A 26,832-nucleotide genomic window follows, 5' to 3' on the forward strand; every position below is an offset into this window, starting at 1 on the left:
TGTCCTCAAGTCGTCCAAACACATTAAAGAAAACAAGTTATGTTTGCGTCTCGGTAACGTAAGACAAAAACCAAAAAGTGCTCTCTAGCTCTACAGCAGAAGCAGAAATAGTGGTCACAGGGTGATGAGTGATCTGTGAGGAAATAATGTGGGCAGAGAAATGCAAGAAGTGTCAAAGTTAAAGCCAGCACACATGTGATCTGATCGTCTATTTGGCTTTGCCAAGTACTTATCAACATTGATTTACCTACCAGCGTGAGAACAGGCATGTTGCATGTTGTTGTTCAAGTAATATTCGAGCTTGTGTAATCAATATTTTCCCCTATACAGGAAATTTCCTAATACAGAAGATGCCATTTAGTTTTAAGGTCATTATCTTTAATAATAATTTGTAGATTTGTAAAGAAGGGTTTCAGGAATCTTTAATGAGGATACTGCACATACATGTCTTATCTTCTTAATTTAGTTGTTAAAAGAATGAAAACTGCCTGTTCTCTTCTCACAACCTCACTAAACATGTTCATTTCCTTCCTCCTGCTGGGGGCAGACATTGTTTCTCTACTGTGAGCTGAGTGGTTTCTGTCATATTTCAGATCTGTTACAAACAAAATGACAGAGCGTGCATCAACAGTGGGAGTGCTTATACAGCTACCAGGGCTACCCTTGGAAAAACTCAGAACAAACCTCATCAATATGGTCGTCAAATCTCATCTTTATTGGGGGAAAGAGCTTTACCTCCCTACAATTTTGTGATCAGGACTGTAAGCAGTGAGTGCTTCTCCAATTACATTTACTCCATACTATTGTCATTTGCATTCTCCAGCAATGGCCTCATTATACTTCACCTTGTAGCCAAGGAGAGAATGAATTGATGGACCGGCTTCAAGGGTAAAAACATTACAGACATATTTCACAAGCTTGTCCTTTGAGTCAGCTTTGTCTAAAGGTTAAAACATTCACACACCCACCCACTTAAATCATGGTTTCTGGACAGCATCTAAAATGATTTACTTTCTATTTTATTTATCTGTAGCTTTGCATTACAGGCCTGTCTGTAAGCAAGTCAGGTCCCTAGATATGGACCTGCCACATGATCTGAACTGCAAAACTGAGAAGAAAGTCATTCTAGAAGCACGGCCCTCATCATCTTGAACATCCCCAGGCACTTATTTCAGTGGCCACTGGGTAAAAAGTGCATGTACAGAGTCACGTGTCACATCTTTTAAAAAGCCTTTCAGTTGTTTAAAATCTATTTTGCTTCAATAAGGTTTTAAAATAATTTCCAGAGTTGTACTTCTGTCCCTGTCTTTGCTGTTGCAAAATCTTCCATACATTTCCATTCTGCATTCTGAGCGCCACCTCTCTTATGTCATAGCTTTAGAACCACTAAGTGAGGATATTAATATCTAACTGCAAGTGACTTATTTCTCTTACTCGTGAAAATATTAGAATTAGAGGAGATAAAATTCAAATATCTTTGTTAGATCAGTTATCTTGTTATTCATAGACAAACACATATATACAGGATCCTCAGGTTTTAAAGAGTGATGACAGACATATTTACAAAGAAATTTAAATTTTTGATAAATTTGCCCAAGCACTAGAAAAATCCCACCACTTTCTATATATAACCTCTTTTTACCTACATTATCTTAACCCCCACCATTCTCATATGGTTAAGTTCAGGCTGGATTTTAGCTTTTTTTTTTTTTAAATGTTCTCAGTTTGAAGGTTTCTATTTGGCAAAATCTAATAAGGAAAATGTCTATATAAAAAGGGGGGTAGATGTGAACCTAGCACACTTCGTTCCCACTTTTAATGCCGGTCCCAAACCTTAAAATGCACAAGCAATGCTCCAAAGTATGAAACATTAGTAAGGAGGTCATATGGTATTAAGATGCCTTGCCATACTGTACTTGAATACTACAGGTTGATCAGTCAGTGCAGTTTATAGGTTTACTGACTTAGTTCCCCTTTGAAAAGATTGCTTAAATATAAAGAAAGAACATTATTCAAGTCTTCTTTTTTAACCAAAACCTTTAATCACAGTATAAACAAAAACATATGACAAAAGCTGAGGAGTTAAGAACAAAGAGTTCAGAATGTCCCAGAGGAAAAGCTGTCGTCCAGCAGATGTTCAATCACAGCTCCAAGCGTGAGCCGGCAGCTGCTGCCTCTGGTAGAAGTGGATGCTCCAGGTCTCAGACTTGACTTGGGAGGGTCCTGGGTCTCCAGCTGTGCTCACCCATCCCGTTGTTGTCGGCATGTGACGTCACAGCCATGGCGGAGAGCACGGTTCACTTGGACCTCTGCCTCATCTTTCTCCTTTTGCGCTTCAGCCTGTACAGAAGACGTCACAAAGTTCAGTCACACTTCAGGTGCTATAAAAAAGTAAATATATAAACGGGTGTGAATGCAAAAGGGATAACTCTTACCTGCGCATGCGCTTCTTTCGCCACTACGGAAAAGAGACAATGTTCAATTAGCTATAACACATTCATAGAAATTGGCCAAAATATTTCATAATGGGCTGCAGCTGCCAACATCTGTTTAAGCAGGACTTTAAATTCTGATGGCTATGCTAACCGTCAAACTGCACAAGCTTGCTGACTAGCTAACAAATGTAGCCCCGCTGGGAAGTGTATTTATCCCACACAGAGACACCAAACACCAACCTTAGCTCTCATGTCGACGAGGGGACGCTGCAAACAGAAAGAAAATGTTACGGATACTTTCGATTGATTTCATATTAAGACGATTAACTTGGATTCTTACACCGACTATTCCCACTCACCGATCGCTAAGGAATCGTCTCCACGAAGGACGTCATAACGTTGAGACGTCCGATTTATATGGCCTCCTACGTCATTCTCAATGGACGCCAGCGAGACGTGGGAAATTGAGTTTTCAAGATGGCAACGCTCTTCAAATGATTTTATTATTGGACCATTTATTTTTAAATAATACTTACACACCGCGCATGTGCGAGAGATCGCATCAAATCTTACTTATAATAGACTCACTCCCACCTCTCCACCCGTCCACGATATTCCTACATTTAAACTCTGCCACTGAACGTACCTTCCCCCTTTTCTCCTCCGTCTTTCCCAACAGTAGCATATTTTCCTCCTACAACCTGCTGCTTTATTGCGCTGGTAGGCATCATTGGAAAACCTTGCCTTGGTTGATCCAGTATGGAGATCTCATTCTTGAGGATTTACAGATTTTTATGTGCAGTCACTGGAAGGTTTGTTCTTTCTCCTGCAGATCGATCAAATGGATCTGTATCTGCTGCTTTGTACATGGAGGAACAGGTGTACTGCCAGATCTCTTCAAAATGACCTCCAGTGGGCTACTTACACCGGTCAAAAGTTTTAGAACACCCCAATCTTTCCATTTTTTAATTGGAAATTATGGAGTTTAATGTCTCATTGCACTCTGAAATGAAAGTATAGCACAAATAAGCAACTGGACTGAAAAACGATATCATGGAATAAATTTATAAACCAAAGTGTAATCTAAACTTTTGACTCATCAAAGTAGCCACCTTTGGCAGATATAACAGCTGAAGCTGCCATAAACGTGTTCAGTTCATCCCAAACCAGCTCGATAACATATCACGGAAGCTGTTAACTCTCAGAAACTTGTCCTCTGATTCATTTGTGGTTTTGGGTTTGCCAGACCTCTTCCTCTGTCAGTTTGCCCCAGTTTCTGAGTGACTTTTGATGGTAAAGGAAACTGTACTCATTGACACGTTGACTTTCTTTGCAATTTCTCTGCAGGAAAGACCTACATTTGTAAGTGTCATGATGGTCTGTCTCTCTTCCATTGTTAATTGCCTTTTTCTTGCCAATTCTGTAGCAACACACTAATTTCTGCAGTACAATACTGTTCAACTGATCACGAGGTACCGCAGTGTTTTTCACAGAGTTTTATGCAGACAGAGGGGGTTTGTAAGAAATCCAGAAAATGTGGAACCCCTGCAGGAATTTGTAGCACCAGCCTTCAAGGCTTTATCAAACTCCATTGCTGCAGAACAGCTTTACATTGTTATCCTATTTTGTGTTACCTGAAAAAGGCCTTTTTGTATAATTCTGAATTGTACATTTTCAATTTTGGGTAACATTACCTTTTTTAACCTCTGGCAGTTCACCACTTACCTTTGTACCATTTTAAGCTATCAGTGGACTTGAACGACTTGAATTGCAATAAATAACTGGAGGGTAGTGTGTGTATACTCCATGAAGAGGCATAGGAGTTCTGTGCCCGGACCCCAGCACTATGGAGTCACCAGAACTGCCCGTTCACTTCACATATGAAACACTTGAGCATGTGTGACAGGCATGAAAGAGTCTGCCTGCGACATCATCAAGCATGACCAGTTTGGTAGAGGGTCAGAGGGTGATAGTGTGAAAAGGCATCCTTGGAAGGTTGCACAAACGTCCACATGCTAATCTGTACCAAACTCAGGCTTCTGTTGTTCCAGTCGCAGTAATCCTCCTGGTATAGGGTAAGACCCAGCCTCACAGTTCTTGGATGACGAAGTCACTGGAAGTTCACATATTCAGATCCAAGTCTAGGACATAAGGCCCAGGACACCATCTGCTGTCTCAAGAGGAGCATATCTAGGTGTTAACATAGTGCACACAGGCACATGGGGCCACACACTCCTGAGCATCATTATAGGAGTGACTTTGAATCCAGCCCTCAAAGACGTGGAGATTCTCTCGACAAATTACACAATATATACCAGTAAAGATATTCAGCTTGTATATTTGATCCATCAAAATTAAATGTGATTAAATTGTTCCCTCAACTTTTTCATGCAGCTACTGTGAACCAAACACAAGATCTCTCAATCATGTGGGCGTAATTTAATCCCGATCCTCCAGCATGGCCAGTGGCTCGCGTCCCAACCCTCTGGGATCAGACCCTCGATAAAGAAGATGGAATAATGAGCAGAACTACTCAGAGCGGTTGTCCATTAACCTTCTTAAAATGTAAAAACAATCTTTTATTCATGAATACACCAAAACAGAACGCACACAAATGATGTCAGGTGGTTTTTTAATGTTTCCAAAAATAGTCTCTAAAAGTGGGATTTGTTTTACAAAAGCATCCATATATTTAACAGGTATGGACTTCTTATGTAAACACAGACTGTCAGACTCAGTGGTGAACCCTTGGCAGGAGTTAAGACCATCCACAACCGAGGAAAAGAAATCAATTTGTTTTTACTGGTTAGATGTGGGAGGTCCTAAATGTTGACTTTAGAAACTGTTAGGAGTAACTTATAGCAGAGGCTTACGAGCGTACAGTGGAGCACAAACCAAGCAAGAGCAGTATAAATGCTGCAATTAAACTGAACGATGGGGGATGATGTGATGAATCGGGACAGACGTCCACATTTATGCCCACGACAAGTTAAACTCATGACAGAGGCGTGGCTTCACTTCAAAGACCTCATATCTTAATGTCACACAATTACACTGACGCAGTGCTGTGCAGTCGCCATCCTTGGCTGCTCGGTCGAACTCTTTTTATTTTCCACATCTTTCACTACAGTTGGAGAATGAATGGAAGGCTCAAGGTCAGTCAAATGGTGGCATTTTCCAGTGAGAATATGCCCTTGACCAAAATATCCTCTCTGGTAGCAGACCACTGTTAAGAGAATAAGGATGTCTCAAAGGCAGTAAAATTTACTAGAGATATAAGTGTGTGTTTTGTATGAGAGAGTGTGTTCTAGTGGGAGTGACAGATTTAAGGAGCAGCATCATCCCAAACTGACATCAGTTAGACTCAGAGGTATTTGCAGCAGTTTGCCCACAAGTGCCTCACACAGCTGGGACAGAAGGATTCGTGACGTCTGTTCTTTGGATCATGTCTGTCACAATTTATTGGAGCATCGATTTATTCTGCGGCCTCGGTCTCCATCGGCTGTCCTGTTGCATTCTCCACTGTCTTTGAAGCCTTTTTTTAAAAGAAAGGATCGACGTTAGAGCAGAAACTTGTCAACAGCATTAAAGTGAGATACAGAATCACAGCGTCCTGGATCTCACCTTCTTTTTCTTCTTCTTCTGAGTCTTACGGCTGGCTGAGCTTTGAAGTAAAGCCTTTAGTGGGAGAGGGAGGAGTAGACAAATATGACTTTCACAACCCGATGAGCTACAGCATTAAATACATCAACACATAATGGTTTTGCAAGTGCGAAGTCAGCTAACAGGCGAGACACAGCAGTCCCATTAGTCTAATCGTCCTCAGGAGGAGGACTGTGTATTAAAACCATGTATTACCTTCAGCTCTGGGTCCTCCACCTCGTGCTCAGACTTGTAGAGTTCTGGCTCAAAGAGGCTGTTGGTGATCCGCAGAGGTCCGTTGGCCATGAGCAGCACGGTGAACTTAAACTGGGCAACGAACTCGCCTGAACACAGAGGGTTCACAGTTATAGAAGTAGTAGTAGACACCTCCACAGTTCCTGTTTTTCCATCATTGTTTGTCAACAGAGACATCTAGTGGCCAAAGAAGGTTGTTTTTTTTCATTTTTGATGTGCGACAGAAGAGTGAAAGGGACGGCTTACAAGATGATAGTGAGACTGATACGGTTTGGAGATGGTGGCACTAACAAAAAGACAGGAGGCTGAACTGGAGGTGGATGCTGAGACTTTCATTGGACGTGATCGAGACGGGCAGGATTAGATGTGATTAGATCAGCTTAGGTTGAGCAATTTGGAGGCAAAGTGAGAGAGGCAAGGCTGACATGGTTGGGACGAACAGGAGCGAAGATCACAGAGAATATTCATAGATGTAGTGAGGGAGGAGGGTTGGCGGGACAGAAGGATGACAGGGACAGGATGAGATGGAGGTGGGAGAACTATTGTGGAGACGGGCAAAATCGGTCAACAAGATCTATGCAGAGAAACTTAAAAGTCATAACAAGGCTTCCTTTACCTAACACACTAAAAGACTGTTAAACTATGGCCTGTTGTCCCTATACTGCAGAGAGTCTATCACTCGGAGCTGACCAGCCAGTATGCAGCCACCTGGACCTCAGTTTCTCCCGCTGCACTCAGACATGTAACGGTGAAGGCCGTGAAGTGGAGGGCCCGACTGCTGCAAGAAGGGCTGCACAGTCAACACTCATGCTCGTCTATGCCTACCTCCAAAGCAAGTCCTTCCACTTTTTGTCTCTCCATTTATGTCTCTTTTTAAAAATGTTATCATTTACTTTAACTGCAACAGCAAGTTTTTATTACGTGTTGGATTAGAGACGTATTGCTAGTGCTAAGTTTGCAAGAAAAAAGTTGCACACCCCTTTGAAATACCAGGAATTCTGACTGGATTATTATGATACTGGGTCAGAATAAGACATGAACCCAATCAGGCTAAACAAATAACAGCTGCATGTTTTCACGTGTCGTCGCTGAACACGTCGACCGACCACTTATAGTGCACGCTCACTCCTAAATACACAGTGGTGCTCACCCTCTTTCTCTTGCAGTACAGTGAAGGGCTGCACCAGCTCATGTTTGGCACACTCCACCACCCCCAACCTGGCCTTTGCTTCATCCTCAAACGCTCTGAAGACAATGGAAAGAAAAATAAGTGGATGAAGGTGCAAACCAATTTCTGTAATAATAAAATGAAAAGGCAGAAATACAAGAAATCTCTAAACTGGGGTTAAAAGATGCTACCTCAGAGTGAAAGGCATGGTATCGAAGCGTCTCTCCATCTCGCTGAAGAATGTCCGAGACGTCTTCATCTTCAAGCCGTACACCTTGTTGGGGTCTCGTTTGTAAACTGTGGTCCTTTGACCTCCATCCTTTGCCTTATTTAAATAAATAAATTAACAAATTCTTCATACTGAGCGGAAAAAAACCCCCCAAACTAAACAGTTGACCATACACTTCAATCCTTCTCACCTTTCCCTCTCCGGTGCTGACAAGCACATCCACTGCGTATACTTCATGCACCTCAAACTCGGCCTTCTCGTGGTCCTTTCTGCAAATACCACACAATGAGGTGAGCTACTGGTCAAAGACTACACATCGACCACTATACGCACCAGCTGACAGAACTCACTTTTGCTGGTCCGATGGATTCTGGATGATCGTTTTCTCCCCGTCGATTACGTGCTGTTTGAGCTGATGAGAGAGCATGCCTGCGGACATTCAAAAACTAAAATGAGTCAAGTGGCCCAAAATCACATCTAGAAACCGAAACCAAAGAGTGTTCACAAACACTCACCCTCAATGGGGGAGCACTTGAATGACTTTGCAATCTTGTTCCAGGCTTCCGTGACCTGCGTGTTCTGATGAAAAACAAACAGCGGTGATTATGAGAAGAGGTCTAAACGGCTATCTGGTCACACAGATCTGGTCAGTGGGAGAGCTTTACCTGGTTTCCTGGCTTGACGAGGCGGAGAGCGGCTTCAGCACAGAGGTGAGCTGCCTTAATGACGTCCGCCTTACGTCCTGTCAGTGGGTTGTCCTGCAGAGACACGAGAGGTAAGTTAAAGACCTAAAGACCTATTGGGATTATTGGAGGAAATCAAGCATTTGATTGCTACAGGGCGGGTGTATTCCTCATACCTTGGTCACGCCGACAATGAAGCTGTGAGCCACGTTTGAGATGAAGCCGTCGACGTGCACACCGAGATCACTGCACGCAAACAGGAGGTGGTTAAATTTCGGCTTCGTTTATGTTTTCAGTGCTTTTTTCCCACCTTGCCGTAGGATGGGGAGCATAAAATCAGAAGCTTACATTTTGACAAGATCGCCATCCTTCAGTATGACTTCAGGATCACTCTTCAGAGGGGAGAAATGGCACACGCAGTTGTTAACAGAAACGCATGTAGGAAAAGCGATACCTGGGAAGGAAAGAGAGTGAATGAGGGAGTGCTGAGTCAGATTGGCGAATAATGAAAAGCCCAAAAGAAAGAAAGAGCAAGAGAAAGAAAAAAAATACCTTTCTTCATTTCCTTTTCCCTCTTGAAGATCTTTCCAGTTTCTGCCACAATGAAGGCATCTCCCTTTTCGCACAGGCTGAGCACGGAGACGCCAGTTTTAGCTGCCTCTACTACAGCCTTCAGAGCTTCTGCAGGGCAAGAGATAAGAGAGCCATTAAACTGGTTAATATGGTGTTTAAATAACAGACGGCAGACAAGTGCCTGAAATACTCTTTTCATCATAACTTTAATTGCTGATTAATCCTGGGTCAATCAGCTGTTTAGGCCCACCAAACGTTTAGAATTAGCAGGAGAGACAGTGCTCCTCTTGTCATCAGAGGGCACAGATAAACCCATTTCACATTTGCTGTGAGATTAACGTTTGACAGACTGCCTGACAGCTGTGGGTCTGCCCAAATCTGCGCATTGACGAGAGTGAATTAGGTGTCTTAAATCAAGATCAGCTTATCATACATAAATCATAATAAGGACATGCTGCCACTGATGTAAAGGACCAGCATATCATGTGATCTCGTGCATCATACAGAGAAGGGCTGGGGATGAAAAACACCCAGTCTCTGTATTAAAAAAAGGATCGTGAACAAATGCTTTTTTCTTCTTTTTTTTCCAACATCAGGTATGTTGATAAATGTTAATGTCTGACAGGCAGCCTAGAATTAAAGCACAATTAATAGTGCCACAGAGAAAGTCGGTTTAAACGGTCTCTGCTTACGCCAGTTATTACCTTTAATTACATCGTATTAGTCAATCAGGTCACCAGCAAAGTTAAATTAAACTTAATTTGTACGGATCTGAATTCACTGCACACATGCGTTTAAATGTGAGCTGCCTTATTTTGAACCCTTGCGTGTCATTTGTACTTGCCATTGTTATCTGTTAACGTTAGCAGTTACAGCTAGCTAACGCCTGATAGCCAGCTAGCCCAGCCACATAGCTTCCTAGCTTACCGGTGTGCTGCTGTGACAGCTACATGGCGCTAAACGTGTGCGGATAGCTTTGAAAAGAAATCTAGGCGTAAATGATCATAAAAGCCGTATTTTATTTGTTTATTTAAAAAAAGCCCCCGCTTCCTAATGTGATCTTCTTGTTATCGATGCACTGCTGCGGCACATGGCATAGCTGCTGCCTGCATATGACTAGCTGGCACTGCTAGCTAACATCAGGCACGGCTCTGGTACTTGTAAGAGATCAAAACGCCTCGTTAGCGATGTATTTACTTACGGTTTGCAATCTCGGCGCCCATCTTGTACTTGGTAACCACCAAGTCATCGGCGATGGTTTGCTCCTGCGTCTCATCATCTCCAGACATGTTGGCAGTGTGTCCGCGAACTCGAGAGTAACTTTTCCCCCCGCGGGTCTCAGTCAGGCTCAGGACGGACCACGCTGCTCTGCACACCGGCCCGCCCGACTCCGGCCGACAGCTCACGATCAGCAGATCCCGCCTGCTGCCAAAGACACACTCTGCAGTCAAGATAGTTCACTTCCAGCTCGGTGCATTGGCCGATGGTTGGCGGTTTTGCCAAATTTACTAGCTTGTTCGTTAGCTTTACGTTTAACTTTTTTGGGGGTTTTTTGTTCATATTTTATTCGTTTTTTTTAACATAATATTTGTTCACTTTTACTTTACTGCACCCTAATAACATTGTAATAACATGATAATTAGCTCATAAGAGGGATTTAAATTGGGAGATATAACTACTCTGATATATACAGGTTTAATTGGTACATGCACAATACTTTATATTTTTTTCACATTTTGCTAAGAAAGTGGGAAATGCCGGACTAGAGCAGCGCAGATACTGAAGGACCCGTCCCATCCTGGCAACAAACTGTTCCAACTTCTGCAATCTGGTAGAAGGTTCCGCATCATCCGGGCAAGGACAGAGAGTCTCAAGAGGAGCTTCTATCCCCAAGCCATCCGTGCCCTAAACACACACACCCGCCCTCTCACATCCTCTATAATTGACTGAGACAGGACTCTTCCAGACACTAAACCAAGGAACAATGTACATTTCAAATTCCTTTAATTTTAAATATGTTTATATTGTCTATTCTGTAAAATAGTCAGATGTCTATTCTTATTAATATACAGAATAATATACAGAACTTTCAGCGCTTGAAAGTAAACATTTGGTATGACCACTGTTATTCTTCAACACAGCTTGAACTCTCTTCATATAATTTCTTTAAATAGTCTTCAGAAATAATTTTTCAGGGTTCTTGAAGGATATTCAAAGCTCTTCTTTGGATGTTGGCTGCCTTTAGTCTCTATCTATCTATCTATCTATCTATCTATCTATCTATCTATCTATCTATCTATCTATCTATCTATCTATCTATCTATCTATCTATCTATCTATCTATCTATCTATCTATCTATCTACACACACGAATACACATTAAGAAAAAAGTTTATCTGAGGAATAAAGTTAAGATTTACATTTTTTATTTCAAGAAAAGCAGGCTCTGAAAAATACGGTGGAAATGAAATATGCCCATTAGTTTCACGGTTTCTCTCGCTACTTGAACAAAAGCGGAAAAATGTGACCGTTGACTCTCACTTCCGTCATCTCTGATCTGCATCTGAAATAAAAGTAGCGCGAGCGCGTCACCAGTGCCGTCTCTTGCCTTTTACGTTTTCTTACGTGTCCCCGGTAAATCTATAGAGTACAGTCTCTTTAACTCTGTCATTTTATTGAATGACTGAGCAATAAAATAAATAAAAAAAATAAAACAACCACAAAAACAACGTTTTATTGTTTTATTATAAAAATGTCAACATAATGTAAAAAAATGCTTCTGTTCACATATAGATGACAAATGGTAGGATAGCTGCAAACTAGTCACTTGAATTTATATAATAATTCATGTTACTATAAGGAGTACCGTAGGGAATCATCTCATGTTACTGCATTCACTGTGATACGAAGGTCACTTAATACATGTTTGAGGACACCCTCCAGTTTGTTGGCTTTGTACCATCTCACAGTTGGTTTTCATGAATTATTATTCACCGAATAAAGAAGTAAGAATCAAAAATATTTTAAATATTCTTCTTCTTCCTGAAAAGAACCCATAAAAAATTGAAAAAAAAAGGTGAACATGAATATGAAACAGCCCACATTTATGACAGCAACTGCAGCAGTTTCTGTGACTCTGTCCCTGGCCGCATTATTAGGTGCGCACAGCATCTGGTTTGAGGAACAGCCTGCTGTGCCAGTAGTCTGGGTTGTCGAATGATGTGTTGCTTGCAGGTTCCCCCACACCAGCGCACACCTTGATGTATTCCCCAATCTCTGTACACCTGCCACTGCCCATCTCCTCACAAATAACCCTCCCCTTTACTGGGAGGTTCTGGTATTCTGTTTCCTTACATCTGCTGGGCACCACCCCAAATCTGTTCATCTCCTCATACTCCTCCACCTTTTCTCCTCCACCTTTCAGCACATCTGGCCTGGGCATGGCCGTACTGCTTAGAGTGGCTTTGTTGTTTGTGTTCTGGGTTTCCTCCTTTTCCTCTTCCTCTTTGTGCTCCTTTTTCAACACCTCCACTGTTTGGTGTATTTCCTGTTCTTCTGCTGCACTCTTTGCAGATGTTTGACTCCCACGTCTCTCTTGTGATGATTCATCTCGTTCTGTAGAGTCAGAGTGCCTGATGTCCATGTATTCATACCTGCCATTCCCTTGGGCTGGCTCTCCTGGGTCATCCACAGCTCTGATATCACTAGTGAAGTCACTAGTGAGCGGCTGTTTCTCTGCAGAGTTTATTCGCTCTTCTGCAGTTCCTTCACAAGCCTCATGAAGTGGATTCCTCCTTACAGCTGAGTCTGGTGGCAGAGTTTCTTCGTGTGCTATGTCCTCTATGGGTAACAGAGCCATGAATGTTGGGGAGGGTAAGGGTGGGGTTTTGCAGCAAATCCCCACAGTGGGGTCGTCTTCCTGTCTTGAAACGCTGCTGGCCAAACGAGGAGGAGTGCTCTCCTCTGTGTTCATGATTTCATATTCCTGGGTGGGATTTATCACCATGAAAAGAGGCCTTGAGTTTCTTTGGCCAGAATGAGAAATTCTGGAGATTTGAACTGTGATAGGGTGCAAAGAAGGAAGAAGATTAGGAAAGACGCTTTGGTTAAATACATGATTTAACTATTTGAACCAAAATGTAACAAAACAACAAGGCACTGTTCCTATTTTACTGCTCATAATTTACCTCTTTCTGGTGTACTAGGTGAGCCAGGTAGGACATAGCCATAGCTGTCCACCTCCTCCTCTTCCTCTGCCGTCCACACCTTGTACGAGGGTGGACTGGAGGCTGTTGAAAGTTTTCTCTGTTGGCTGATCGGTACACGACGATTACTCCTCTCTGAGCCAATCCTGGCCCTGTGAAGACTCGCCGTCCGTAAGCCTTCTTCATGCACCTCTGCCTCTCTGCCACTCCCCCTGACCTCTAACCTCTCAGGCAGAGTCCGGACTGAGCTCAGACGAGACCTGTGAAACCACAGCTGGGACAGAAAAGCAAAGAGGGATGGATAGTTTGTTACTTCCTGAGGAGGGAGAGAGGTATGAAGGTATGTAGGAGTGCAGGTAGGTAGGTATATCTTGTTGACCTGCTGGCCGTGACACCAGTAACATACTCATTCAAAGTGAAGTTCTTTGGAAATGAAGCTAATCATATCAACTTTGAGCAAATCAGAAATCAGGAATGTGTCTTTGCATTTATTCGTGTGAAAGTTTGTTTTTGTAAAAACCTGGCGGAAGCTGTCTGCTGGGCTCGTGGTCATTGGCAGGTATCCTATATTTCCAGGCTGATATGAGCCACTCTGCAAAAAAAAAATTGGTGTGCTGATTCTGCAATTATCCTGTAACAACAGTGCAGAAATCCAGGATGTCCTTCTTTACCCTGCATGAATTAATCCGAGAACGAGAAACACTCCACGACGGCGAGTTCTGAAGAGGAGGTGTAGCCAAACCTTCCTCCAGTCCCTCCTCATCTTGGTCTTCTAAACCTGGATCCAGAAGTCCTCGCTCTGACTCCCTTCGATGGGTTGCATCTGGGACAGGTTCTTCTCCTTCCAGCTGCAGGGTAATCAGGAATAACAGGCACTAAGATTAAAGACTATATTTCAGAACTAAAAGTTGTAAAATGAGTAGCCATCATAGTCTCACCTTGATGACAAGGTATCTCGGTGGGTCCCTCGCCATGCGAGTGAAGTCACTGGCCAGTTCTTTGAAGGTGGGCCTTATGTTTTCATCAATCATCCAGCCTAAACATAACAAGAAAAACACCAATTTTTATCATGTATCAGAATGTATTTGTGAATAATACCTGAATAAATGGTAAATATAGTTCTCTTCTACTTTAATCACTTAACTTGATTACTCAAAACACTTTTTACTACAAGCCAATCACACACATTCATACAAGCACTCTTATTATTATTTTTATATCTAAGCACCTTGTTTAACATCCCTGCACACTCTTACACTTCAGTTGCATCATGGGTAATTCAGGGTTCACTATCTTGCGCTGGGATACTTCGACATGGAGACTGAAATAGTCTGCTCTACTTCCTGAGATATATGTGTGTGCGAGTATGTGAGAGAGAGAGAGAGAGAGGCTAATGTTTTGACTAACATTTCACCATGACCATGTACACGTCTATAGTGCAGATGTGGGGCTGTGACAGACGTTCGCCCTTCTCCAGCAGACCCGGCACTTCCTGAGGTGACACGGATGCATATGGCTCTGCCCCAAATGACATCATCTCCCACACTGTCACCCCTGTCCAGGAAAAGAGGACAATTTAAATGCTCCACGCCAAAATTCACAGACAGTGACGTTTCAAGAGGAAGGTTAATTTATTAGTGCATACACCACAAACAGACACACACACACACACACACACTGACATCCTCTTACCATAACTCCAGACGTCACTCTGATGAGTATATCTTCGAAACAAGATGCTTTCGAGTGCCATCCATTTTATTGGCGTCTGAATAAACAGAAAAAAATGCAGACACTCAAATTGGTTTGTGTTTGATTGCATTACTGGAAGAGACAATAAAAGCTGTTTAACAATTCAGTGTGTATCGCAAGCTCAATGACTCACAACAACCTTTGTGTCTGTGTAGACGTATTTCTTGTCATCAGGGTAAAGGAGGTCTGCTACGCCGTAGTCGGAGATCTGGACCTGATAGTCATTTTTCAGTAAGATGTTGCGTGCAGCCAGATTCCTGTGGACCATGCAGTGCTCTTCCAGATAGTACATGCCCTGAGAAACAGATGTGTAGTCCTTGTAGTCACAGATTATTAATATATTTGCATGGAAAAGCAAATAAAAAAAAACTGTCCTCACCTTTGCAATCTGCACACACCAGTTGAGCAGGAGCTGGGGATCCAGGCTGTTCTTCTTTTGCCTGATGTGCTCCAGCAGCGAACCTTGTGAACTGAGCTGGGTCACCAGTTGCAGACTGGCACCTGGGCAGATGCCCAGCAGCCTAACGATGTAAGGGTGGTCCAAGCTGCCCATGGAGAGCATATGCTACACAACAAACAATGCAATGATAATGTGATTACTGGGCATCTTTTGGCATATGATAAAAGACAGGCATTCAATCTTTACATTAACTTCTGTGTGTGATGTTAAACCTTATTTCAGAGGAGACTCACATCAGTAATCTCAGTGAAAGTCTGTCGGCCTGAGCTATCCTGGATTGTCTTAATGGCCACGGGTATTTTTACCGTCTCTCCTTCTGGAGTCCAAAAGCCCTTAAAAACAAATTAAATGTAGAGCTGCACACAAATCTGTGGATAATCAGTGAAAGTCTAACAAATCCAGGCCAATTAGTACCTTGTGCACAGTGCCAAAAACACCCACGCCAAGGGCTTTGACTTTTTTCAGCTCTGAGGGCCTCAGAAGGCGGGCATGAACCTTGGTGCCTTTCTCTCCAGGATCCAGCAGCTCAAAGCTCTGCTACAAACAGACCAGTTATTCCAAGGGGATTTTCATCATCATAGCAAATGCAGTTAAATCAGTCCAGAAGATATAGTTGGGTGTTTTGTAAAGTCTCACCTCTCCGCTCTCCAGGTACCTCCTCATAGCCCTCTTGCGACGGATGGCAAGTCCTCTGTGGTAAAGCATGCCCAGGAAAAATAACACCAGGCAGAAGATTAAGCCAGCTGGGACACCCAAGGCTATGCCTGTGATCTGACCACTGCAGAGAGAGAAATAACAGAGTGAGCACATCAGCTAAAAAGAAAAGATTTTATGTCATGATAACCCAGCTTACGTTTGGGGAAACTGAAAATTACCCTTTTAGAAATAAAGTTTTCGAGTTCAAATATTTTTTTTGTTATAACAGTGGAATGATTTGTGATTTAGATTTGCAGTACACTGCAATACAAATTGCAGTGTACTTATGTTCACCAGCAGGAGGAAACACTAACCTACTAACTGCCAGTCTGGCTGTCTCTAAACAGTCCATTAATCCTGGGCCAATGCATCTGAAAAATGAAAGACAAAGTTTTCTTTATTATGCAGAGATTCAACAACCTAATTGGGACACTTCACTTTGGGGAAACGTGGGCATATAGACTTTTTTAAGTCCAGTCTCACCCCTGTGTGCAGTTGTGGTGACACGGTTGACAATGACCCTTCCTGTCGGGGTATTTGAAAATGAGTCCCTTCTGTCCATCATTTATCCCAGTGGGACAAGAGGACATGCAGAAAGGACCATCTTGAAAACTGGCACAAGCCACGCAGTCATCTGAACCCTACCAATGAGAGAGAGAAAGGAGGATCATAAATAGAGACTATGTGAGATAAACTCTGCTAGAGTGACAATGAACCAGAAATGAACCACAACAGTGATGCCACCAATATACGAGGTATCACAAAGCCCTATAAGAATACAATGTATACGAAAATAAAGAAAAAAAAAATACAATAATCACATGTTTGTTTAGAAGTATGCAGAAGAGCATTCCTGAATGCACTACAGCAGCAGAAGACCGCACCAGGTGCCACTCCTGTCAGCTGAGAACAAGAAACTGAGGCTGCAATTGTCATCAAAATTGGACAATAGAAGATTCAAAAGAAGATTGCCTGGTCTAATGAGTGCTGATCTCTGCTACGACATTCGGATGGTAGGATTTGAATTTGGTATAAACCAACCAACCTGACACTGGTAATGTGTAGAGTGGAAGTAGAGAGTCTCTAATCATCTTGATTTTAACAAATTTACTGCTTATCTATTTTATGTAAATAATCATAAATATAAACTACTGGGCTACAGTGTCACTGGATTATCAAAGCTAGTGATTACCAGTCCAGTGCAGGTGACTTTCCCACTCTGAGTCTTGCATTCTGGGTGACAGGCGGTACACTCGCCATCAGGACCTGCAAATTCCCTTGGTGCCCTGCAGGAATATTATCCAAGAAGCCAAACAAAATATTACATATACGTTCAACATACACACATGAATCACGAGAATGTAAACTCACAACCACTGACCCGTTGTAAAAATTACAGCTGTGCACACATGTGCCGTCTCGACTGTAGTTCCTACAGGAAAGACACTGTTCAGGCCCTGGGCCCCAGCATCCTGCATCTGAACATAGCGGATCACACACGTGGCCTTCTGCAACTACATCACAAAACTGTGTAAGAACAGCACTGATTACTTGCTTACAACATACAACACAATAGTGAATTCTGAGTTTAATATGCTCAAAATATAACATTTAGAATATAGTGAAGGTTATCTGTTAGTCCATCAGCTCACCACACTCTGCCAATGGCTTGTTGTTGCTGAGGTTGTTGCCTCGAACTCGGCGGCCCCTGAACAGCTTCGTCCAGTTTACAGTGTGGTGGTAGCAGAGATTGCTGTTCAGACTGATGTACATGCTGCCGTCACTGATTTCTTTCAGAGAGCGCAGACCCAGTGAGGTAAGAGTGGGGACGCGCATGACCGTCAGAGAAAAATGGCTTTCGTTGGAGGGTTGGAGGATGAAGAGGGGAGAAAAGGATGATTCAAATGGAAAAACATCAGATTGTCTGTAACAGATTATGTTGTAGTTCCAAGTAGTTAGGTAATGCATTCAGTCTCACAATGAACCTGTTGAAGGTTTCTTCCCCTTAAAAAGGAGTTTTTCCTTCCCACTGTTGCCAAGTGCTTACTCACAGGGTTCATCTGGTAGCTGAGGCTTTCTTTGTTTGTAGTCTTTACCTTACAATATAAAGTGCCTTGAGGCAATTGGTGTTGTGATCTGGAGCCTTATAAATAAATGAGTAATTCAACAGACAGTCCTATAGATAGATATTAGTCTGAGTAAGACGAATGCCTGCATGGTTTAAGAGTAATATATTTCCCTTACACACAAACATAGTTAGTCCCTCATTTTGGGTCATACTTAATAAAAAGTCAATTTTATAATTCTTAGTCAAACTCTGTTTTAGAAAGCTAAGATTATCCGGGGCACAACATAACAGGCAACCTGACAAAGAATGAATGACAGCAGAGCACAGAAATACACACGAGGATGATGAGGGAAATGGAAACGCAGGGGAACACAGCTGATACAAATGAGCATGATGCCACAGGTGAAGCAAAACTAAACACACTGAACATGGAACACAAGACTTTCAAAATAAAACAGGAAACTTGGAGACGTTAACTGGAACACCCAAGCTTGACACCAGACAGCGAGAGAGAGGAAAACATAACCATAGTGGACACGAGAAAGAGGAAACTAGACACCACTGGCTGCAGAAACATACATGGATACACATGACAGACAGGGGAGACATGAAGCAGAACATGGGGAGGACACGTAAACAAGTGAGGGACACATGCACATTAACACAGACACACAGAGAGGGACACAGAGGAGAGAGACACAAGGAGAGTATACATGACAAATGGGGGAGATGACGGGAGACAAAGACATCAATGAAACATATAAAGGGTGAGGGAGACTTAAACACAGGGGACTGGACAGACTCACACACTGAAGACAGGACACCAAAGCCAACATAGTGGGGAAGACACAGACATGGGAAGAACCTAGACAGAGGAGAGCTAAATAGGGAATTTCTAATTCCCTATTTAGTCCCTAATTTAATCCCTAATTTCCTTCGGGATTAATAAAGTATTCTGATTCTGATTCTGAATTAGAACTCAATATCAACAGAACTGACTAAAGCTTAAATTTTACAAACAGGAACATCATAATACAAAAGGGCATGAAACTCAAAATGCTCGGTCAAATGACCCAGCCCATAACGCCAAATCACACATTTGAATCCATCAGCTGTTGTGATAAAAGCATCCTGCTCTGGCCTCTCACTGACACGTGCACGGTATAATCTGCAGTCTAGTCTTACTTGTAGAGCGTCCTCCCTTGAATGGTAGTGAGGCTCGAAAAAACAGACAGGTCTTTCAGCTCTTTGGGCCAGGACTGGACGTTTAAAAAGTCTGAGAATAAAACACAGTGATTATATTAAGGATGATAGAAAATGACACTGTGCATAACACATCGCAGATAATTTGGATATTTGTTTTCCCCCAAAGGAGAGCATATATCATTTGATGGATACAACCTTTGTGTGCGTTATCAAGGGATAGAAGACAGCCTCATATGTGACAAGAAAAGCAAGCAGTTTAATGTTAATTGTGACTGTCACCTCACAGAAGTTTAAATGGATAGTTTACCCCAAATCAAACATGATTATGCTTTGATAATCGAGAGAAAGGAGACATCTTTGCAACCAGTATTTCCAAAGGCAGCTCACACCAAACATGGATGAATAGCACTACAGGTCCAGGCAGGAAACATGCATACTTGATTGTGAAATTTAATATAAAAAGCGGTCAACTGTTAACACGTAAGCACACCTGTTATTTCCCTGACTGTGCGGAACACTTCCAGCTTTTTGGCATCCAGTGGTGGGATGTTTCTAAAATCATCTCTGTGAAGATAAAAGACAGAAAAATACTATAAACATACCAAGTGTACGGCACCATACCCTGAGACGCTTTACTCATACATACTGACAGTTACCCCATAATCCCCGTGACCAGGAAGTGAAGGCTGCCCTGAATCTTGGTGCAGTTGATGAAGCTGTTGATGTTGCTCGAGTCCACAGTCTGCCTGTCTTCAGCACCAGTGCCTTCACACACTAAAGGGATGACCAGAAACAATCACATCTGACTACTGAGATATAATCTTGGTGGAAGAAGTGAAAAATCGCATTTGTATTCATTTCAACCTTTTGGGCAAAGTCCGCTGCAGAGCTCACACTTCCTCTGGCCTTCTTTCTCCACCTCCATCTTGTCTGACGGACAGGCGCTCACGCAGGAGCTACCATCCACCACAAAATGAGCTGTGAGGAGGAGGAAGAAAAGAAAAACACAGGGAATATGTTTTATTATACACATGCAGAGGAGCAAATAAAATAAAACGATTCACGATACGACTCTAACATTCTTAAAGCCTACCACCAGCTTTTACCAGCTTTGCTCTATTCTCTATGTCTCCTATCCACCCTGGACTCCTCCCTGACAATATGGGACACACATGAACACACCAGATCCAACACAACACCTGAAAACCTCTGTTTCCTGGTTAGAGTTGCTGTACCTGTCCCATGTTGTGTTTAGTTTTTGGCTTTGTTACATTTTCTGTCTTACCCTTTAACATTAACTAGCATTATGTTAGATCTGATACTATATATCAGTGCTGACTGCAGCTTCATGAACAGGCTCAGTGTGTAGTATATGAAAAGGTCGCCAAACTCCCGGGGAGCTGAAAGTTTTCCACTTGTGAATAATCTTTCTCGTCGTAGAATGATTGACTTGTTTGGAAGTGGCCTTACAAGTGGCCTAGTTTTCATAAATGTGGTCATGCTTGCTAATGACTAATTAATGGCAGTGAATTAATTAATCCTTCCTTAATCTTTTTTCTCTTTATCCTTTTGGAAACAGAAAGAGTGCACTTTATTTTTCACATGCTGCTTGTGCATTTTGGCACAGTGTAATATGTCATGTGTTGTTGTTAATGTGAGGTTGTTGTTAGCCTGTCATGGACCAGATGATTTTTATCATTACAACCTGAAGCTTAAAACCTTAGAACTGAAAGAGAAAAAGTAACAAGAAAACTTTTAGACTTGTAAACACATGCAGGCCACTCACTGGGGCACTGAGACACACAGATGGATCCGTATTGGTATTTGGCATTAGGGTTGGTTTCCATTTGAAACGTCTGCTTGTTATAGATCAGAGCCCGGGGACACTGGGGCACACAGGCTCCGGAGTCATTGAAATGACGACATGCCTTTACAGGAACACACACACAGAAAGAAGAGAATCAAAATGAAATACTAAAAGCCCAAAGGTGAAGCTGCTGAAGTACATCACAATTCAAAAGACATTCATGGCCCGCAGAGGCTGAATCATACAGATTTTGGTTATAAATTACTTTTCTTCTAATGACACCAAGAGGTCAAGAATTTTGTTTTTGAATACTGTGGATAATTTTTTTATGGCATGCTGTTATATTATGTGCAACTACTTCCAAATTTAACTTGATGTTAAACCTAATTTCATCAAAGTAAGGTTGTGCGAGCCACAAGCATGAATATAAACTCCAGTACAAGAATGTGCTTGCATGAACTATTGTATTTACAAGCTATATCACATGGCAACAATTAAAGGCAGACTGAGCATCCATACCACAGAAGAACAAAGGAAACAAAGGATTAGTTTCCCTTAAACTCTGGAAAACCTGTTCAAGATTTAGAATTGGGCCCAGGAAGTAAGGAAATATTCCCAGCATGAGACACAGGAATTTAGACTTAAATCCTCCATGCAATTAACAAAAAATAAAATAAAAATAAAGCCATTTTCTTGTTTCATCAGCAAACCTCTCCAAAGACAAAAAGATAATTCACTTACAAAACAGTCCACATCTTGGGGGCCTTTACATCCTGCTGCACACTCTATGTGACAGCAGTCCCTCGGGCTTGTGCCAAAGCAGCGGCTGTTACACTGTGGAGCGCACACCGTCTTAGTCACTAAAACACACAGGAGAGACGAGTTCATCAGAAGTTACATAAATGTGTATGCGTGTTGGATCTTTATGTGCGTGTCTGTCTCCGGGTATTTCTGTGTAGCTTTGAAGAGATATAATGAGGTGAAGTGAAGAGGAGGCAAAGGAAAAACAAAACGTGGGCGCTCACAGATCTGGCATTGCTTTTCGTTTGGTCCCCAGCAATAATCTCCGCAAGATTTATGGCATGGGCCTAAAAAAGAGAGACATAGAAAGATAAGTGCTTCTTATAAAAAGAGATGATTTAGAGATGAATTGGAATACGTATAGCAGACCAGTAGTGACCTTTCTTTCCATTGTATTTGATATCAATAGGAGCGCTGCTGTCCCGGACAATATCCTGCCAGAAGATCCAGGGACCATAACTCAGGTATTTGTTATTGATAATCTGCACCCCTCCCTCCAGAATCTCTGTGAAAACATTAGTGAAACATAACGCAAGCTAGACAGAGAAAACGGTTCAGCAGATATATCAGGATCAGAGGCGAATCAAAATATACACTTTAAAAAACAGTATGAGGATAATTTTTTTCATGGGGTTTTTTAAGCCTCCAAGAAAATACTAAAAAAGTTTGAAAGAATTAGACAATAAAACCAATAAAAGATGCAGAATTTGGAACAAGGTAAAAGGAATGATCTCTCAGGTCATTTCATTTCAGTTTTATTTATGCAGCACCAGTTCCCATGACATTCATGCCTATCTTGAGTGGATGTAAACTTCTGACCACAGCTGTATGTGATGGAAGGGACTTCCAGTAGGACCAGGCTTGACCTGAGCTGTTGAGTTTAATTGTTCCATTTTATGTAATGCACCACTCCCCACTGTCACAAACGCCTTGGGTTTCAGAAAGCATTTTCTTTTACAGAACAAACATTGAACGTTTTCTTTCTCTAATATCTGTTTTTCTGTTGTTCGTCTAACCCGTCAGGTTTGCGAGTCCCAGCTGCTGTAGGCCGTTGGAGCCGTCCTTGGGGTAGTTGAGGAAGATCGATAGAGCAAAACGTCTTTCATACAGGCTGTTTCCTCTGATGACGCGCAGTTGGCCCAGAGGAATCTCTTGAAAGTGGTTCATAGCAATAAGGACATAGCCAGTCACCTCACGGATTCTCTAGAGTGAAGAAGACCATTAATATAAGAGGCTACTTCTCCAATATGCTCTCCACTTTTTAACGCTTTTTCCAAATGTAACGACTGGAGAGTAAGGAAACATGACATTTACCTTGAGGAAGGAGAAGTCCCAGTTACTCTCAATCTGTGTGATCTCCAGGTTTCCCATTACAATCTCACAGCCATAATACCGGTTTCTAATCAGATTGTACTGGTTCTCCTGAGAGCCTGTGGAACTGAGTCCATTCTGCGTCCCTGGACACACTTCTAACACAGATAGGGAATAAAGATGAAAATGAACGTAAATAACACTGGGAAAGTGAGTACTGTGGGCTGTGTTGTGTCTGTGGTATTTATAGGGTTGGTGACTCTCCCTGGTGCTGTGTTCATGCCTGTGCTGGCTACAGATTTTGATGTGAAGCAGAGAGAAACAGGCAGGCTGTTACCCGCTTACATGGAGCAGTCCAGGCCTGGGGCTGATGAAGAGGAGGTCAGGGGGGTCAGAAGAGAGAGTGACTTTTTCTTTTTTTAATTTTCCCTCAGATAAAGTGCTTCGTTGTTGTAAAGCTATAAATGTGGACAGTGTGTCTCAGTGAGTGATGAGTGCTGCAGTGACAGACAGTGCTTCTGTGTATGCGTGTGCATGTGCGTCTGCAAGCCGCGCATTGCTGAGATCATACCAAAAGACAATGGGCCGTGTGTGAACGGGACTCTCTGGCAGAGGGAAGGGAAATATCGTGAACGGAAGGTGACATACACACCATCTCTGAGTGCCCAGCAAAAAAACTGAGGAACTGGTCCTTTAATGTGCAAATGTTAGCCACCTGCAGCACTCGCTCAACACGAGTCATATCTCTTGTCTTCGTTATGAACACATAACACACAGCTATAGGACCCTGAAGACTGCTGCATAATAACAATGGAAAGTTACATGCTGACAAAGGACTGTTGCCTAATGCACACTTATATTCATATATGGCAATTTTAAGCAAACACTGGCCCTGAAATATTCAGCTAATCTGGGAGGACTCAATAATATTTAACTCATACTTGGGATAACTCAAAAACAGGCATTAGTACTTAAATTATTTGTTAATATTTTGTATTTATATGAAGCATAGCACATTCATGAAAGGGCTCAGTGATCGGAAATTAGTAAGTAAACAAAAGCTCCTGACAGGAAAGAAAAACAGTGTGATTGTCTGACAGCTATCGCAAAGGGAGATCTGAATGTTGGCAAAGATTGCACATTAATGTCGTTGTAACTGCAGAAAACCACATTAAATTTTATCAGAAAGAATTTACTGACAGCGTGACAATCAGTTAATGGTAAATAGAAGTTCTTAAAGTGAACCTTTGCTGTTCTCTGCAGATTTTTAAAGTGCACTGCAAGGGCCTGGATCATAACAATAAAAAAGCTTTTAAGAAAGAGTGAACCAAACAAAGAGAGGCTCTCTTTGTTTGCTGTGAACCAAACAAAGAGAGGCTGAGGTTTATCAGTTTATACTAGACATCTTTAAGTACAGTTAATTCTATTCTATTGCTATAATTTGTCTGGTAATTTCGGTATTGTCTAAATTTCACGAGATCCAAACTAAGAAAGGATTTCAGATATAGAATCACGTCCTCACCTTCATGCGTTTGGGATGATGTTCGAAGCCTCCAAGACAAAATCACTCCCAGTAAAATGACTCGCCACTGCTCCATGCTGATGTCCAGCCTGTTCACGGAGATCTCTGCATATCAAAGCGGTTTAGGTAGTCCTCCGAAGAGCCAATATGTATTTCAGGGGGAAAAAACCGACTAAAGAATATACAGTAATGGGGGTATAAAAGTAAAAAAAAGTGTCTATTAAAGGGAAAATCAGATCAAGTCAAAGTGAAGGACAAGTGCAACTCCTTCAAACCACCTAATAAGAGCGCAAACATCCCTCAGACTACTTGCAAAACTGAAAACAGTGAACAAGTTGTAGTTTATTGTGATGAGGGAATTTCCCTCCCAGATGGGGACGTGTGATTGGCCAACATCCCGACCAATCAGCGGTTTGTCCGTCATTTCGAGCTGAAGCCTCGGTTGTTACACTAAAGCAAAGAATTCTGCTAAATTTATGAAGCCCTCGAGAAACGACAGACTCAATAGCACTGACAGAAATCTTAAAACGTTACAAACACCCCCACCTAAAACATTATAATAACAAAAAAGCTGAATGACATACGAGCCAGTGAGACAGACAAGTACAGGTCGTTCAGTGCAGCAAATAGCTGATTTTGGATGTGAATATTTGCCGTGTGCAGCAGTTTGAACACCAGTTATTTTTGTTTCATGCTGTCAGCAGTGGAAGCAGCGTTTCGGTCCCCCACCCAGTAAGAGCCCAGCGCTCTGAGTGGCCGCACTGTTTCCCCCGTAAAGAGCAGTATTGTCCCCGCAGCCCTGTCAACTGGTTAATCACCTCTTTGATGCGTGTGCAGCAGCCTGCCACAATGGCCACATTGTCAGACAGTCAAGTGACTTCTGAACCCAAAACAAGAACATGCTTAATTTGAGAAAATGGCCTCGGAGCAGACAAGATTCCTGAACACGGAGCTGCGGGTGAAAACGGGCCACTAATGGATGGAAATCATTAACCGCTTCTGACAGATGTACTGTTAATCTTATTTTTGAATGCGGCAGGGAGGGAGAGCCGAACAATCCGCAGTTTGTTTGCAAGCATCCATGTGCAGGAAATGGGAAGAATGGTGAGATTGAGATGAACTTGGATTTTAATGTTCGTCTCAACAACCTGATGGTAAAAGACGCCAAGAAATAACACCACAGCTCGGTTTATGTGTCCAGTAATTAATGTCTCTGTTGTTCATCTGCCTGGACTCAGGAGTCTCAAATGCCCCACTCCAGCCTCTTTTTCTGTCCAGCAGGAGGAGCCAGAGTCTGACACTTGGGCATCCGAATTCACAGCTGCTACAGGGCCCTGTGATGGATAGACTCGTTTGCACATGGATGGCTATTTTTACACACTGTTTATTGGACATTTGATCCAATCTCTAATTTCTTCTAATAAAATAAGGAGCCTTTAATCCAGTCAGTCACTGAATAATGGAAAACTTTGGGGGGAAAAAACACCATTGCCCAAAAACTGTTGGAAGAAATCTTGAAGACTGAGTCAGTTGTTTTGTTTCATAAACAGCAATGTGAAACTTTCCTGTTGCCGAGTAAAACGGTGTAAAGTGTAAGATTGTCACCAGATGCACTTTTTTTTGTGTGTGTTCATTTTTCACATGAGAGTTTCTCTGTTTGCCCCGTCAAGAAAAAATAGCTGCCTATAGTATTTACAGAGCTTGGCACTTTCACAACGCCACCATGGTGTCAGTCTCTGTGTCAGCCCTGGTGGCCCTGTCCCTTCCAAGGGGAACTGTGAGGGGTGCCTGCTGTGGCCTTTTGCAGTTGCCACTCCCTTCAGAGATTGATGAATTGATTGTGGGGCTGCTGCCAGTGTGTCTGTGCCCTGGGCGAAGGTGTCCCGGTTACGAGTGGGAATCCCAGCTATGGCATCCGCCCTGGGGCCACTATTGTAGCGGTCCTGCAGGGGGCCAAGGGGGCTGGTGGCCCCGGGAGCAGCTCCGACTCACATACTGCTGTCACACCCTTGGAGACAC

The 26,832-nt window shown here is 42.5% G+C and overlaps 2 protein-coding genes and 1 long non-coding RNA gene across 4 annotated transcripts; all 3 read right to left on the reverse strand.

Moving 5' to 3' along the window:
* Positions 1-2,019: 2,019 nt before the first annotated feature.
* Positions 2,020-2,903, reverse strand: LOC101465676 (uncharacterized). Its single transcript, XR_191376.4, has 4 exons — positions 2,795-2,903; positions 2,676-2,702; positions 2,436-2,458; positions 2,020-2,340 (listed from the first exon to the last, which is right to left on the reverse strand). It is a non-coding gene; the product is annotated as an uncharacterized LOC101465676 (long non-coding RNA).
* Positions 2,904-5,050: 2,147 nt separating this feature from the next.
* On the reverse strand, positions 5,051-10,399 carry pa2g4b (proliferation-associated 2G4, b). Its single transcript, XM_004558782.6, has 13 exons — positions 10,187-10,399; positions 8,965-9,093; positions 8,761-8,866; positions 8,589-8,658; positions 8,395-8,487; positions 8,245-8,308; positions 8,080-8,158; positions 7,920-7,998; positions 7,692-7,825; positions 7,483-7,577; positions 6,294-6,421; positions 6,060-6,113; positions 5,051-5,970 (listed from the first exon to the last, which is right to left on the reverse strand). The coding sequence occupies exons 1-13, from the start codon at positions 10,272-10,274 to the stop codon at positions 5,911-5,913; spliced, it is 1,179 nt and encodes a 392-aa protein (XP_004558839.1). The 5' UTR covers positions 10,275-10,399; the 3' UTR covers positions 5,051-5,910.
* A 1,295-nt stretch (positions 10,400-11,694) lies between these two features.
* erbb3b (erb-b2 receptor tyrosine kinase 3b) lies at positions 11,695-25,112 on the reverse strand. Of its 2 annotated transcripts, none has more exons than XM_012921162.4 (28): positions 24,814-25,112; positions 23,295-23,449; positions 22,997-23,183; positions 22,360-22,485; positions 22,205-22,267; positions 21,921-22,039; positions 21,159-21,300; positions 20,237-20,350; positions 20,029-20,146; positions 19,863-19,936; positions 19,352-19,442; positions 17,751-17,953; positions 17,480-17,612; positions 17,291-17,384; positions 16,582-16,739; positions 16,413-16,469; positions 16,039-16,180; positions 15,817-15,936; positions 15,636-15,734; positions 15,322-15,507; positions 15,082-15,237; positions 14,883-14,958; positions 14,598-14,744; positions 14,129-14,226; positions 13,862-14,038; positions 13,711-13,782; positions 13,173-13,464; positions 11,695-13,044 (listed from the first exon to the last, which is right to left on the reverse strand). In XM_012921162.4, the coding sequence occupies exons 1-28, from the start codon at positions 24,887-24,889 to the stop codon at positions 12,140-12,142; spliced, it is 4,380 nt and encodes a 1,459-aa protein (XP_012776616.3). In that variant the 5' UTR covers positions 24,890-25,112; the 3' UTR covers positions 11,695-12,139. The 2 variants fall into 2 exon arrangements, with proteins under 2 accessions (XP_012776616.3, XP_004558838.3); XM_004558781.4 differs by having other exon boundaries at positions 15,817-15,939.
* Positions 25,113-26,832: the final 1,720 nt, after the last annotated feature.

The sequence above is a fragment of the Maylandia zebra genome, linkage group LG20 (assembly GCF_041146795.1).
Source record: "Maylandia zebra isolate NMK-2024a linkage group LG20, Mzebra_GT3a, whole genome shotgun sequence".
Taxonomy (NCBI): Eukaryota; Metazoa; Chordata; class Actinopteri; order Cichliformes; family Cichlidae; genus Maylandia; species Maylandia zebra.

Bases quoted from the DNA above. Each gene is read 5' to 3' on its own strand.
- pa2g4b (XM_004558782.6), bottom strand. From the start codon at position 10,274: ATGTCTGGAGATGATGAGACGCAGGAGCAAACCATCGCCGATGACTTG. The intron at 8,159-8,244 runs GTGAGTGTTTGT...GAATGTCCGCAG, and splicing joins CAAGTGCTCCCCCATTGAGG to GCATGCTCTCTCATCAGCTC. The intron at 7,578-7,691 runs GTAGCATCTTTT...CATTGTCTTCAG, and splicing joins ACCATGCCTTTCACTCTGAG to AGCGTTTGAGGATGAAGCAA.
- erbb3b (XM_004558781.4), bottom strand. From the start codon at position 24,889: ATGGAGCAGTGGCGAGTCATTTTACTGGGAGTGATTTTGTCTTGGAGG. The intron at 23,450-24,813 runs GTGAGGACGTGA...TATCTGTGTTAG, and splicing joins ATCATCCCAAACGCATGAAG to AAGTGTGTCCAGGGACGCAG. The intron at 13,465-13,710 runs GTTTTTACAAAA...TTTCTGTCCCAG, and splicing joins CAGCAGACAGCTTCCGCCAG to CTGTGGTTTCACAGGTCTCG.